Below are 15,877 nucleotides of genomic sequence, written 5' to 3'. Positions count from 1 at the left end.
GGTCTCAGCAGCTAGCTTCCAGACATGCCATACAACCAGGAACAAAAGGTCTTCTGAAATAACAGTGCCTTCAGCCCAGAAAACGCTGCAGTCCACATGGGGAAACCTTCTACTGGACCTCTGAAGGCCAAAGAAGAGTTAACTGCAGTTCTAAAACCCAGCAAGTTGCCGGGATACCTTGGGGCATGATCTGGTTACACTTGTGCAAACAATCTGGCACCAGGCAGTGAGGCACACACCTCAATTTAACATTTCTATTTTCCCAAGCCTTAACATCAGCTGTCGGCATAAAGGACTGGGAATATATGTTCAAGATGGAAAGCATTTCTAGAAACTGGCCATTCTTCAAAGGCATATTTACTGGATGTTCCAGTAGCCACAATCCAATAAACACGCAGCAATATTACACTGGGCAAAAATATTTGGGATAAAAGAAGAGTGAAAATCCTATTACCATTTTTCATTCTATATTTTTTATCAGCGATCTGCATGACACTATAAAAATCCTTGTTGTGGCCAAGTCTGCAGATGCCAGCAAGACTGGCAGTAGAGAAACAACAAGCCCTACTGGACTATCAGTACACAGCAATCTGAAGTGGCTGAGAGTTGGCCGCAGTCCAGGAAAACTTGATTTAAGATTTAAAAAGTCAAATGCAAGGTAAGGCATCTGAAACCAGAAATGCAGGTTACACTTACAGGATGCAGCCTCTGAAAGCAGTTGCCTTGAAGAGAATTTAGAGGACAAGCACAAACTGCATAAAAGGACTCCTCTGATCCCTCCACAGAAAGGGCAGTCACAGACCCCAGCAGTGAGCATTCCTTCTTGTTCATGGCACCAGTGACTGTCTTCTGGAAAGCTGTGTCCACTCTCTGTACCATTCTTTAAGGAGAAAGAGATAATAAAGAAGTCAGGCAAAGAGAAAAGAATGATCCAGGAGCTGTGTGCTGCGTGCTTCTGCAGGAGCCCAGTCCTGCTGGCTCACCAAAGATGTAGCTGAGAAGGGATCTGATTTCTGCTGTGGGCACTTTTATAGGGAAAGGCAATTGTGGGGCAATTGTGGGAAAGGGCTTTCGGATACTGTGGTGTCCTTTCTAAGACAACTGCAAGAAGCTGGACATGAGAAATTTCACCCTGGAAGAACACCCAACAGAAACAGAAGTGAAGGCCATTTAGTAATGGAAGTACTTGCCAGAGGACGAGGTGAAATTATGGGATTTACTGTTTTCCAGAAGCCACTCTTTCATTCGCCTTTTGGGAGAAATTATATAGGCAGCTAGACAAAACAGGGTTGTTTTAAGCCCAGCTGGTCCCAGCGTCGTGTTCTTGCACAACACATTTGGGGTGAGTGTTTCTCTGTATTTGAGGGAGTGAAGGAAGCATTGCAAGAAGACTTGGGCAGCCTGAAAGACTTTTGCTAGCTGCCTCCAACTGTACACTATACTCTGGGGGATGCTTGCACTGCTTAAGCTTTTTGTCCTGTAAGTTATACGACCGTCTCTTCACAAATTAAGCAAACAGAGATTCCCTCCTGCAGAGCTGAAAATCTCAGTATCAATTTCTCCAGTTCTCACAAAATCCTCACCAGTTTGGCTCTGGAGAAAATGCATAAAGAACCCCTGTCTGCTCTTAGTTACAGCTGGGGAGCTCTACAGATATCAGTGAGGTTTCATGGCGTAACAGAGCAGAAACCAGCTCAGCATGCTCATCTTCTCAAGCTAAGTCTGTCCTTCTGTTTCGATAGATTAGCACTTTGCCTGCATTTCTCCCTGCACAGTGATGCCAGCCTGGCCACAGCAACAGTGAGCAGCGAGCAGCAGGAGGCCCCGCTCCATCCAGCACCAGCTCCCAGATCTCTAACAGGGGCGGCTTTTGTTCTCCTGGTGCCTGTCTGATCTCTCCAGCCCTGTCTAACAGCACTCTGCATTCCTCCTCCAGGGCCCCCTCCCCACGTAACTCCATGAAACAGTACATTACTTTTCTATTTCAAATCCAGACCTGGCATCTGAGCAAAAACAAAAAGTGATCAATCATCACACTGATGCAGAAGGGTCTTTCTTCTCTCTCTCTCTCTTGGTTTTGTAAGCTGAACTGTCAAAAATGAAAATTCATCTTCTGTTTGAATATGCAGGGAACACGCGGAGTTGGGCAGTGTGACACAAGGAGTGTATTTTCCAATTAAAGTAAAAAAGAATGCATTGAAGAGAATAAACTGATAATGCTAACCTTAACTGCACATCTTCCTGCCAACGGAGGTTGGAAACTTGTCACAGCTGCAGGGTGACCTACAGTACCACTACATCTGAACTATACTACCAGTCTGACATGCCCCACATGCACATCATCTCTTGGCTCCTAAATCTAAAACTACACTGGGAATCAGGCAACTTGTCCAGTTGTAAACTGGATCTTGGGTGGAGTACCAAAAGCAAGTTCCTTCAGTAGATCTGAAGTCTGTCCAGACAGTGCCATCCCCTCCCTCTGGGGCAGCAGCAGTGCTCATCACAGAAGAAGCAACTTCCTGATTGCAAAGCAAAACTTCCCTGGAACAAAATGCATTTCAGAGCAAACATGTTATTAAAAAAAAAAAAAAAAAAAAGAACAGGCTGTGCATGTTCAGGTTAACCTTCCTTAGCCATTTCCAGCAATGAGATGCAAGTCTGATGGGCTTCCTCCAAACTCCTCTCCATTTGTATGGGCTTGTGTTTTACTTAAGGCTAGGACAGCCCTTCCGAGGAGACTCCTGACCTTACTGCATGGAGATCCATGCTGCAGAACTAGATTCCTTTCAGAGAAAATTAAATGACAAGATGTGCTCCAAAAATTCACCTAGCTGTCCCAGTTGCTACTGAATGTTCCAAGCCACGGGGCCAGATCATAGCTAGTTGATTCCCCCAGAATGCACATAGCAGATCAGCACCAAATGTTGCATTTCCCAGATCTGCCCCTGCTGCACCTTGCTGCTTGCTAATGTGAGCACAACCACTACAAAGCCATTCAAACTTCCCAGCAAGCACTGTAGCTCTCAGAACAAAGAATAGCTGGGGCTGAGGTTCAGGTAGAAAACCATGTGTTCTCATGCCGGAGGCACTAAAGGAAACAAAAGGGCAGATGATTTTCTGTAAAGAAATTATCAGAAAGATTAAGGATTAATAATTATTTTTGCATTTGATAAGTTATTGTAGCATTAATTTCCTGCAACCATTTTTTCTTAGGTGCTGTGTGTACAACCAAATTCCTCACAGGATCATATCAGGTGTGTTACTGACATGCTCAGATGACAGCTTTTGTAAGGTGTACTCATTCACTAGTTATTTTCCAATTATCATGTAGCTGTGGTGTGATGAGTAATCTTGTACAGGGAGAGGAAACCTTAATTTGACTGCCCTGAAAGCAGGTTACTGTGATTTCTAATGAGTGTCAAACAACAACAAATCCTAACCGACCAAAATGGAAGGTAACTGGCTAGTGTCATGTCTAATTTCTCTAAACAATGGTATCATTAAATTCTCCTGCTATGGCTGATTTTGAATTGGCAATGTGAATGAGTTATGCCTGCTACAAAAGGATCTCGTATTTCTTCTCTGGCTGTATCTTTGATGTATTTAACTTTATGGTTTCCATTTTAATATTTGTGCCCTTCTGTTAGTGATGACAGATGTCTGGAGATCTGTGGTTCAGCTTCTTGGTGGCAGAGAAATCAATAAATACAGCAAGTGGGTATACTATCAGATGAACGAGTCACCTTAAATGTGTACTCTAAACCCAAATATAGGTGGTGGACATCCCTTAAAGATTGCAGAAAGATCGCACTACTTTCAAAAACTGGTAGCAAAGCTGCAGGAAAGCACCGAGGTGTCTGTTGGACAGTTCAGCTGTCTGCTGCTCAGTGGAAGAAGAAGAAACACATTTCTTGCCCAGTCTGGCACAGTGTTGCTGAGACGTTGTAATGAGGAGCACCTAGAAGCAGAGAGGCAGATGAATGTGAAGCTCAGATAATGGCTACGATAGGAATAAAATTTATACAGCCAAACACAGATACAGCTGCACTTCCACATTGTTACTATAGGCTAGGAAGAAAACATGCACTATCTCTTCCCAGTTAGCTCATCTAGCATGTCAGCAGGCTTGCACCAGAACAAGTAGTTTTTGTTCCTACCCAGTTCCTCCTCCTTTATCTGCAGGTAATCAGGAACAGCTGCATGCTTAGGTAAGCCCTTACTCAGACACATAAATATAAATTCTCTCAGATGTAATTGCTACATCAGCTACAAAGAGAATACATATTTTATATCCTATAATAAAACATGACCAAACAGAATATGTATTTTATATACTACAATAAAGCACGGCTACCACAAGAACTTTCCAGCAAATGCTGCTGTGCAAACATTCACGGTGAGAATGCAGTAAGAACCCAAATAATCCCAAAGGGAAAGGAAGATTCTCACTCCTCCTGCTGGTCACTCCTCAACCCCATTCCTCCAACACACCTTGTGATAAAAGCTCCATCTCCACCAACAGCGCTGCCATTCCAGCTCTCACCTCCAGTTCTCTGTTAAAGGCACTGTGACTGCCACGGAAAGATCCCAGCTCAGTCAAAATCATACTGAGGTTTACAGTCTACTTACAACACTGAGCAAGATTATACTGTCAAAAAGCAACTTCTTTGCAAAGAAAGACCCCTAAGCCTTGCGTGATCCCATTGGCTTTGTATCACATGCAAAATTAAAGACCCTGCATGCTGTGGTGTTGCATCCATCTTTAATAACACTATTAAAATACGTCAGCAGAAGAATTTGCAAGACTACGTGCCTCGTCCTTGCCGACTCCCAGTGCTCACTCCAAGCCATGACTCTGTCCCCTGCCTGTATTTCAGCCTTTTTGATCGTGGTTTCTTTTAACCTACATTTAGAAGGGAGTTGCACTATAATCCGTCATGCAAAATTTTGTTCAAAGAGTCTGGAAGACCAAATGGATTTACGCTACCTAGACTGATAGTTATTTCATTAGCATAAGGGATCAAATCAGCTTGACATGATTTACCTGCAATGTATCCATGCTGACTCAGTAAATTTGTTCTTTCTAAAAAAATCAGCTGCAAACTGGCTGTAAATGAAGGCAGCTCAAAGACCTCCCTAAGAACAATGTTTATCTTGAATCTTTGCCTCCCCTTATGATTTCTGTTGTGACGGGGTGAACACATTTTTGCATCATTTTAGGAAAGAACCAGAGGGTGTGGTACAATTGGTGAAAGAATTCTCTCTCCAAAGAGGGTTGCTACAGTCAAGGACACTTGATTTATTTCAGAGGCTTCAGCAGAAAGAATTAAGCCTTGTATGAGACACTCAAAATAAGCTTTTGTCTGATCTGATTTTCTGTGGGCCCTGATGAAGCACTTTGTGTAAGGACAGCATGGAGTAGGAACATCAGTAAGGTCTTCCTTCACAGTTCCCAACCACAACACCAACTTCTACATCAAACAAAACTATTAAAAAAAAAAAAAAGGCTTTTCCATAAACTATTCTCACTGTGGGAAGAAATTCCTGACATGTAACCTAAATCGTTTCCCACCCCAATTCAAATGCATCATTTCTTGTCCTACCCCTGTCTGACAGAAGACTCAGCTACAATGAATCTGTTTTCATAGGCCAGGCAGAAAGACCTGTTGTTCCTTCCTCTGGGCCACAGAGAATTTTCTCTCAAATTAAACCTCCACTTCCCCTGCTCCACTGTCTGGTTGCGGCCTATAAAACCGACAGGCTTTGAAATCACATTGAGGGATCTTGCTCTAACAGGGCTTTCAGTGCAATTGCTTCTTAGGTTTTCTTGGAGGAAAGTCTTCCTTGCAAGCACTGAGCTGAAGTCCAGAGAAACGAACTCCTCTGACACACTCAGTCAGAACAGGCTTTCTCTTCCTTTTCTGTCTCTCCCAGGCATCTCTTCTCCTGCCCCAAGCAGCAGCTCAGGGGGCCTCTTCAGTTCCTCTGGGTATACGAGATTGTTTTTTAAGGACTCTTTACCCTTCACAATGTCTTATAGATAATAATGAGCTTCCTTCCCTATAGTGTTTGCTCACATCTGAATGCTGTTCAGACACCAGGCAAAGCCCACAAGGATTTGTACTGATGCAGCAGCCTGGGGTGTCATTCCAGCTGTGTGTTGACCTCCTCTCACAGCCATCCTTCTCTTTCTGCTCCTGTCTGCCTTCCGTGTTTAAATCCTGAACTCTTCAGAGAGAAGACAAACTCCTCTCTGAAGAAGAGGATCCTCTGTGCAAAGATACCTAAATCTGCTTCCTAAGTAAGAGTATGAACCACTCTTTACATTAAAATAATGTTCTTTCACAGAATCACAGAATGGTTTGGGTTGGAAGGCCCTTTAAGATCACCTTGTTCCATCCCCTGCTGTAGGCAGGGACACCTCTCTCTATCCCAGGCTCACAGCTCCGTCCAGCCTGGTCTTGAGTGCTTCCAGGGAGGAGCATCCACAGCCTCTCTGGGCAACCTGTGCCAGTGCTTCACTGCCCTCACAGTAAAGAACTTATTCCTAAAACCTAGTCTAAATTTACCCTTTTCCAGTTTAAAGCCATTTCCCCTCATCCCGTTGCTACGCGCCCTTATAAAAAATCCCTCCCTAGCTTTCCTGTAGGTCCTTTCAGGTACTGGAAGGCCACTATAAGGTCCCCCTGCAGCCTTCTCTTCTCCAGGCTGAAGAGCCCCAGCTCCCTCAGCCTGTTCTCGTAGGGGAGGTGCTCCAGCCCTCTGATCATCTTAGTGGCCCTCCTCTGGACCCAACAGCTCCATGTCCTTCCTGAGTCGGAGTGTCCAGAACTGGACACAGTACTCCAGGTGGGGTCTCATGAGAGCAGAGCAGACGGGCAGAATCACGTCCCTCACCCTGCTGGCCACACTTCTCTTGGTGCAACCCAGGATATGGTTGGCCTCCTGAGCTACAAGCACACATTTTCATTTAGCTGTTGGCTAAATACTCAGTAGAGATTCTACACAAAGCACTTAAAGACTGCAGAAAGATGACTTGGGAGCTTAGCGCATAAGCAGCAAGTTAATTTTTGTCTAAGGAAGCATTCTTGGATAGAACGGTGCTTACAAAGGTCCACTCCGCAGGCAGGCTATTGGGTAATCTGTCTGTTACCAGCTGAATCATTAAATTACATTTTTAATTTCAACTGTTCCTCAGCTACATGCAACATCCTGCTGAGGGCAAAGTGAGTCAAGTGGTTATTAAATGGTCACAGTTAAGAGGTAGAACAAAGGTTCATTAAAGCAAGCACAGAAAACCAAGTCTCTTCCACTGCACAGTAATGCTCTGTGAGGCTTCCCCACTGCTTGGCACAGTAAGATAATATAGCCAGAGATGGTATTTTTTTCCTCCTGTATTTACTCTCATTTAGTTTCTAAGGGGGGAAGAAACTTTTCAAACTCTTAAAAATTCGCCTATTGTGTTTTAAATGAAATAAAGTTAACCATGACAGTCACCGAGGCGCTCCCAGCCTGCTGCGTTGGGTGAGTTAATGGAGTGGGTAAGAGGTGTCCTGGGGGAGGAAGAGGAGACAGCTAGGCTTATCCCTAACTACCCAGCAGCCTCCATTCAGCACAACTCTCAAGGGTGTGACTAAAGCTGAAGCACATACTTAAGCATCATTGACTTCAAACAGTTTTAAACACACATTTAACATTAGGCAGAAGCTTTGATAATTTGGGACCTTAGTCAAATCTAAAGATCCCTAGGAAATGAGGAGATGCTGTGGGTGCTTAGGTCTGGCTCCAAGCACAGGATACGCATGGCACTCCAGGTTTAACTAACTCCCTTAGTTAGCAATAACCCACGGACTACCAGGGAATCTTCAGTCTCTTCTCGATCAGCATCATCAAAGTCATGACAGTGCTGCAGGAGGCATTCACCTTTCATTACGTGTGATCACTGAAGCTAGCCACGTACTGTATAATTAGTGAAAAATGAATTATTTAAGTAACTTGCATTTAACAAATAGCACTGGCATTCTGATTGCAATTCAGTATTCATTTACCATCAAAAGACCTTCTTCTGATACAGGAAATGGATTTTTCTGCTTCTAAGCCCTTGCCAAATTGAGAATTTTTCCTGGGTTTTCGCACAAAAAGTCCTACGTTCTGATGCAGCTTTGAGGGTGAGTAGCCATAAGGTAGCCTATCAGACAGTCTGACCCCTGAGCAGGTTCCTAGCTGGATTAAACCCAGCTGTGTACTGCTGTGAATGGAGGGGGGAAAAAAATGGGGAAAATGATAGGTTTTCTCTCATTTGACACAGATCTTGCTTTTCCATCTTTTTTCCCCTTCTACATTTTCATGGTTTTGTAGACAGGTAATTACATGTCTGATGCAAAGACCAACCCTCATAGTTCCTGTTTCAGAGCTGACAGGATTTAGTAGCAATTTTTTCACAGTAGTCACTCACAGCCAGTATGAATGTAGCTGGGGTGCAGCTGGGATGGAAGAGGGAAGAAGAGCTCACTTGACCACCTCACCAAGGCTTCTGAATGGGAGACCCACTGGAATCAGACATTGAGTTACAGCTCTTTCCTTTAGATTCACCTTCTAAACACGGGAGAGGGAGAGCCAAAGCCATGCAGAACTGAGCTATGTTCTCTCGACGTGGAACAGGGTTGCAATACCATCCCAGCTCACTTTCACTTAGCACACCTGAGCAGAACTGCACCCCAAGCAGTGAGCCTGCTCTCTTAGGAAGGCAGTGAAGTGGAGTAAACATAAACAGCCCTCAGCTTGAGCCATGTTCTAACAGCCAGCTCAGCCCTGCAGCTCCTGGCACTTCCATCCTGGCATCAGCAATGGCAGAGGTGCTCACTCTGCCTGTCCTCCTGCCCAGACACGCTCTGCGTTTCTCACAGAGCCCCACAGCTACATCAGCTGTGAGCTAGTGAGCACGAGTCATTTGTGGAGGACGTGAAACACCTCTGAACTCAAAGCATCACAGCCCACATGGGGGCTATCTTGCAGCTTCTTGCAAAGCATCTGAGTGGGCTCTGCTAGGGAGGAGAGGAAAGCACTGCAGAAGGACTACACTGACACTTGCACCAGGATGCTGGCCCAGAAGCTTTGCTGCACTGCCATTAGCTGGTCTGAGAAGGTCAGAGAGAGAGCTACACTGTTAAAGACTGCCAAAACCAGGTGTCAATGAAGAAATCAAACAGTGATAGAAATAAGCAAAGTGTACAGATGTGCTTGGATTAACAGCAGCTTCCACTCACCTGGTGTTGAATCTCATCAAAACTCCTTTGGCTCAGCAACAGCAGCATGCCATCGCTGGGCCTGCAGCACAAACAGAACAAATAGGCCTTTTTAATAGACACGGAGGAAAGAGTGAAAACAGCTTTGCAGGTTTGCTAGTGGCTGATATCCCCCATACAGAATCCAGTGTCATGGATGGGATAGGTCCTGAAATTACCACCAAACATTGCCCTAAATCACACTTGTTCATAAGGCTTTCAGTCATCGTAATTTCTACAGGGTTGTGCACGCAAGCACCTTTTTCTGAGCAGGCCCTACCCAAAACAAACCAGACATATCCAAAACTGCTTCTTGGAAGCTCCAGCACGGGAGGCTCTCTCTCTGGAAACCTGCTCACAGCATTACTGGCCGCTCCCCCAGCACCCACTCTGTATTTCAGATCACTCTGGTCTGCTTTTCAGCTCTCTTCGATACAGACACCTCCTGTGTTCCCACTGAGGCTTTGTGCACCCCAAGCAAAACGCTGTTTTATCTATCTCACACCTGTAATTCCCATTTTATAGGAGGGAGAAATCATTCTGAAAAGTGGGAAAAAGACACGAGCCTTGTCTCTGCTCTAGCCACGAGCTTATACCCACTCAAAGAGCGACAATCTAAAATCTGCTTTGGGTGAGAAGACAAAATCAGGAGCATCACAACAAAATTGGGATGTCTGGCCACTTCAGCCACACCACAGCTACGCTCTGCTGGCACTACTGAACCCTCTCAGGCTGCCCTTTAGCACTGTGTCCCTTTCTAAAACTGCCAGCGCCTTTGTTCCCCTCAAGAATAGCTGCTCACTTGTGCACACAGAGGCAGGGAAGGTTGGACACCGCGTGTTGCATTGTACTGTCAGGCTAAATAGAAGCTGATGGGATAATAATTAATTGCAGTCTCCCTGTAATAAAAGACAAGACAAAGCAAGAGATATAAATAAAATCATCAAAGGAACTCACAGAATAGGAGCTGTGTCTGCATCTTGTGGGCAATTTACAAGCCAAAGGAAGGTTGGGAACCCGAGGACTGAAAAGCAGTAAAAATCTATGGAGCCCTCACAAAACCGTGACAGCATCTCAGTGATCTGCCTTGTTACCAGGCAGAGGTATAAATTCCCTCAACACCTTTGTTGTTTAAGGAGCTGGAAAGGGAATGGAAAAAGGCCTGAAGTGGGAGTGACCCCGAGCTCACTCGGACCCAAACAGCAGGGAGGTGCCCTCGGAAAGAATAGAGGAGACAGCAGGCACAGAGCCCTGCTCCATGGGCAACAGGCTGCCAGCAAGTGCCGCCAGCCTGAAAACACGGGCTGGAGAGCCCCGTGCAGCTTTAATGGAGAAATCTCTTTGTAGCAGGAGGGCTCCTGTCCCTATGGCCTGAACAAAGAAAGCCCTGCCCTGACCTGTCACTTGCCAAAGCCCAGCTGCCTGTTCTGCTCCCCGGCTGTTGTGACTGTCGTGACTGTCACCTTGCAGCTCAAGGGTGAGCTGAACAAGGCAAGGACAGTTGCAGCCTGGACACACGGCTGGGACAAGAAGGAAGGAATCCCGCTCCTGCTCCCCTCGCCAGGAGACTGTAAAAAGATAAAGACAGATGTAAGAGGATGGATACAAAGGAGCAGGAGGGAAAGATCCTCTGTCCTAGGCTCAGCTCCTGTTTAATGCCTAATTCTAACTAAAGTCAGATAAACAGTGCCTAAATACCCTCACAATTACCAATTATATGATTCATCCCAGCTTGCCCATCTGACCCAATTCAATCTCATGGGCAGAAGTTAGAGGAGAAAATTCTTTGGGTGTTTTCATAAGGGAGAAAACAATAAAGCACTCATAGGCATAGGGCTACACTGATGCTGGTACAATCTCCTTCCTCCAGGAATTATACATTCAGCTCATCTCCATACTGCCATTAATCCCGCCAGGGAGATGCTTCCCTCATTCATTCCCTGAACATGGAGGCAAGGAAGGGAAAGCAATGAGGCACTTCATCTGCCTCCGTGGGAAATGCTTTTCCTGGTAAGTGCAAGCACAGATCCCAATCCCAGCCCAGATCTAGGCTTTCTTTTGTTGTTTTTCTCATTCTCTTCTCAAAATTCTCCTTCCACAAATTTCTTCTCTGGTTAAATGGAGCCAAGGTAAAGAAACAGCAACTAATTAAAATGAACTGCCAGTACACAATAACTCCTCCATGCCAAAGGCAAACATAATCTTTCTGAAAAGGACTCGCAAGCCCTCAACTAAACAATAACTTCCTTTCTTCCCCCTGTTACCTAAATAACGATCAAAACAACCAAGAGGAAAAGTCACCTCACTTTCCCCATGCCTGCCTTCCTCGGACCTGGCACCTCCACGCCAGCAGCAGGGCTCTGTGCTCCTGGGAACTTGCTCAGGGAGCTGGAGCTGCGAGCAGAGAGAAAGGATGGCTGCAGATCACCCCTGCCTCATGTCTCCTCACAGAAGAGGTGGCATGCTCCTAGCTGGCTCTATGCAGAGCAGAGCATTTGCCAGTTTTGGACCTTTGGGGGTCTACAATTTTTGCATTTGCTCCTGAGCTGCAGGGAGGATCTGAAGGCACAATGCTCAGAGCCAGCTCAACAGACTAAAGCCACATGAATCTTTCCATCACCACAAAGGCCAGAGAAGGCTCGGTCAACCTGCAGGTAACCTTCACTTCCAAAGTAGAGCACATCCTTGTGCACGCTGTGTGGGGGAGAGAAAGACAGACAGTGAGTTATGTGTGTCCTTGACTCCAAGCAAGCTGAGAGTTGCAACAGAGAGGGGGAGAGAGCTGGAAAACACCCAACTGCTTGTGGGGGCTGCCACTAGCTTCTCCCTCCAGCTTTCAGTCTTTCACTTTTATCATCCCACTCCTTGAGATCAGCCTGGCTTAGTCCTGCTGCTGGGAAGACAGGGCTGTGGTCAGATCAGTGCTGAAATCAAGCCACGTCTGGAAGGCACTCGGCTGTAAGAGAGCCCAACTGGCACGAGGTCCAGAAGCCTTTTCCATCCTGGCTGAGCTGAAAATCAAAGCTCTTCCCATGGTTTGTGCACAAACCCATGGGCTCATCTGCTCCATAGAAAACCAGCTTCATGCCTTCACATCTGCTAGACAGAACTGTACAGACAGAAGTGCCCACTGAGGCTGCACTGTCACAGGGCTGACCATCGCGACCTCAGGATGTGCACATTGAAGCTGACTCCTGTGAAAGGTCAGGTCCCCAGCCTCAGCATACTCAGAGCAAGAAGAACGTGCCAGCAGGGCTTTCACACAGCCACACAGCCCTCTTTTACTTTGTGGTGTAAAGAACAGAAGCACGAAGAGTTACTTACCTGTGCTGCAGGAAAGGAAATGACAGCAGAGGGGCAGTAACCTTTTGCTGAAATATAGTAACTTAAAAAAAAAAAAGAAAAGGTTCTAAAGATGGATCAGATGCTCGTCTGATCACATCTTCAGCTGTAAGATTTCCCCTTAGCAGCTTTTTTACCTGCATCCAGGCAATGGGAACTAAGTTCACTGACACAGTCATTACTGCACACATGGCTACAACCTGCTCAAGGTAATTCCTCCCCAAGGGCAGGGGAGAGGGAAAGTGACAGTATTTGGAGCGGCTCCTGTTCAATTGTCTGGAAAGTGATTGAATGCTGTAGCACTTAGATACATACCAGCAGCAAGGCAGGAACAGGTCAGAGGTGACAGAGAGGATCTTGCCATGTGAATGTGGAGTTTAAAGAGAAATATTTCACTGTGATCCCATTTAAAGCCCTTTGTATACTGTGATCACTAGGAACGTGTTCAAAGAGAAGTTGGCTGTGATGCCACCCACAGTAGCATCCAGATAGGAGGTGATGTGGCTCCCAGATTAGAATCTGATCCAACCTTTGCACAAAGAGGGGAAGAAGGGTGCAGGCATCAACTCTACTTGCCCCAATCACACATCCCAGGCCTGCTTCTGCTCCTCTGATCTCTGCTGCTGGCTCACCACCTCAGATCAGCCAGATGCTAGATATGGCCAGGACCTTGAACCTGCTGCCTTTGTTCTGTTTGCACCATCTTGCCCATCACATAGTTTAGGAAACACAACAGATTCTACATGTGTGTGAGCACATGCACACACAGAACCAAAGGCAGTTCTGAACCTTTTTATAGTAAGTAATAACACCTGAACTTTGTGCATACATTCAGTTATTTAGCAATTAGTAGTTACGATTCTCAGTGGGTTTGGATTTTTTTTAATATCCTCTCTTGGATCCTAAAATCCTTGGCACGAGCAACCAAATGGCTACAGCCAGCACTCCCGGGAGCCCCCAGCTGCACAGCAGACAGCTAACTACATGGCCATAGCCCCCTGTTTGGGGGTGCCTTATTGACTCTGTTCATCAAGGCCAACAACCAGAAGACCTATAGCTCTATAGGCCAGTTGGCCTGGTTACTCAGCAGGTGGTTTTCATGGTGTGTGAGTATGCACCTGCAGACCCATAAGAGACAAAGCATACCAAAGGATGACCATGGCTACCTAACCAAGCTGCACTGCTAATGCTACTGCGAAAGAAGCACTGTACTGTATAGTTTATTTACGCTTTGCTTTACTGCATGTGCCCTAAGAAGAAAAACCAGACACCAGCAACTCACTGCTGTAGGATTCTCAGAAGAGAAAAAGCATCCAGCAGAGCTCCCAAGCATGCTGAGCTCCTGCAGACAAGTGAGGACTGATCAGGACTAAAATTGCACTAAAATTTTCCCTCTAACACACTTTTTACAGCACCTGAGGGGCCTTTATGTTAATGTTCCACGTGACTTTACAAGCTCTTTCTTTCACTCGTGGCCTCTTGTGAGACCGAGCTGAGCCCCCTGTTCCTATAGCAGCAAGCAGAGGGCACAGACAAAGCTATTCTCCTGAATTCCCCCTTTCATGTTGCAGCAACAAAGCAGCTCACAGGGAGCAGCAGCATCCTAAGAGGCTGTTCAAGGGCAGGACTGCTAAGTCCTGAGGGGACCTGTCAGCTTAAACTGCTTGAGACCTGCAAGTCCCAGGCTAGTTCTTGCACAACGTTATGATTGCAGAACAGCTACTGCACTTTTACAGTAGCTTTTCTGTCCTGTTTGAGAGCTTTCTTCCTTCACACAGGTTTTTAGCCTCTGCCATGCTGCCAGACGTGGAAGACTCTGCTGCAGTGTGTCTGTAGTGTTGCAGAGCTATTGTATGAACATGACATTACCTCCTGGCCGTACTCCTAGTCAATGACAACAGCCCCATGCTCGGAGTACAGGGAGCTCCCATCCTCACGGTCCACGGCTGCAGGGATGCACGAACTTCACCATGCCAAGGCCCAGATGCTCCGTAAACCCAGCACATGGTGGTGCAGTCATGAAGCCACAAGGATCAGAGCTGTGCAGAAGGCACAAGATTGCCACCAAGGACTGTAGGGGCAGAAGTACTTGATTCGCTCAATAAAGGATGAAAGTTGCACTGACTCCAGGGACACTACTTCAGGGCCTAGGACGAACCTCTTTTCAGCACTGAATGTGGGGAGGACAGCCAGGAGCTGGCTTGAAGGCTGCTTGCACACCGGGGGGTCACAGCTTCAGCTCAGCAGGCCTGTTTGTTCTCTGCCTTGATCTTCATCCCTCGGCTGCACTGAAAGGAAGTTTGTCCGAGACAAGCATGTATGGCACACAATGTCAGCTCCAAAGCAAGCTGCGAGGAAACAGATTGAGTTCTCTGTGCAAACCAACTGCAAATCCATTCCTTGGTGATTTCACTTGTGGGACACTTCAAAGGCACCAAGCATCCACGACACAGCTGCTGCCCTGGGGAAGAAGTCGTTGAATAGCATCCGTGAATGAGAAGTAAAAATTAAGCAGTTAGATTTGGCACGTGCATCACAATAAAGATCCCTGAATGCTTAGCTTCTTACTGAACCTAAGGCAGGCTGTTAATTCGTTATTCACTTCCCAGCCTGGAAGGAAAAGCATGTTATACCCGAGGGCCAGAACTGATGAACAGAGCCATAAATCAAGCAGTTTACAAGACCAGCAATTAGGAAACAAGCCGACAGAAGGGAGAACTCTGTCAGTAATAAAGCAGACACACCACAGGATCTGCTGAGTGCTCAAAGCAACTGGGGACATACAGTCCTTTCTATGCTCCATGTCCAATTCTTCCAGCCATTTGCTGCCTTTTCCTTTGTCTTCTATTTCCTTTTATTTCCTCTCCAGTTTTTTTCTGTTCTCTTCTCCCTCTCTTCTGAAAAGCCAACTCTTCCTGAGAAAGCAAGAACACACCTGCTGAGCAAATGGATGCAACAGCTGCCACCCAAGAGCAGATCTGGCTCCCATGACTCTGCCCACTGCCCTTTCAATATTTCCCACTCCATTTCTGGCTCCCTCAAGTCCTGCCCTTGCTTTCCTTCCCAATGCTGCAGTGCTGCATGCAGCATGGAACACCAGAACAGCCAGGCCCCAGCAGCTGCTCTCTGCATGCAGCTTAGGTGCACATGCATTAAATCTGAGTGCAGACTGTTTAATCAAACCTCTTGCTTTCTCACACATCCCCTTCTGCCCAGCATACTACCTCATCTCTAGGACATTACATATTTGA

At 46.2% G+C, this 15,877-nt stretch overlaps 1 protein-coding gene across 25 annotated transcripts in view; it reads right to left on the bottom strand.

Moving 5' to 3' along the window:
* Positions 1-15,877, bottom strand: part of LOC109369572 (uncharacterized) — a 95,091-nt gene that overhangs the window by 26,002 nt on the left and 53,212 nt on the right. For 8 of the 25 annotated variants that reach the window (XR_014885767.1, XR_014885768.1, XR_014885775.1 and 5 more), the window contains 3 exons: positions 14,496-15,541; positions 9,267-9,327; positions 697-3,958 (listed from right to left, as the gene is read on the bottom strand). Coding sequence is in view for 3 of the 25 variants with exons in the window: in XM_085233609.1 (XP_085089735.1) it covers positions 697-880; positions 3,815-3,958; positions 9,267-9,327; positions 14,496-14,632 (526 nt within the window). In the remaining 22 variants the exon portion in view is untranslated. The other 17 variants (XR_014885762.1, XR_014885763.1, XR_014885766.1 and 14 more) reach the window with 9 other exon arrangements.

This window comes from Meleagris gallopavo, chromosome 12 (genome assembly GCF_905368555.1).
Source record: "Meleagris gallopavo chromosome 12, MGAL_WU_HG_1.1, whole genome shotgun sequence".
Lineage (NCBI taxonomy): Eukaryota > Metazoa > Chordata > Aves > Galliformes > Phasianidae > Meleagris > Meleagris gallopavo.
This window is presented reverse-complemented; position numbering and strand designations above follow the sequence as displayed.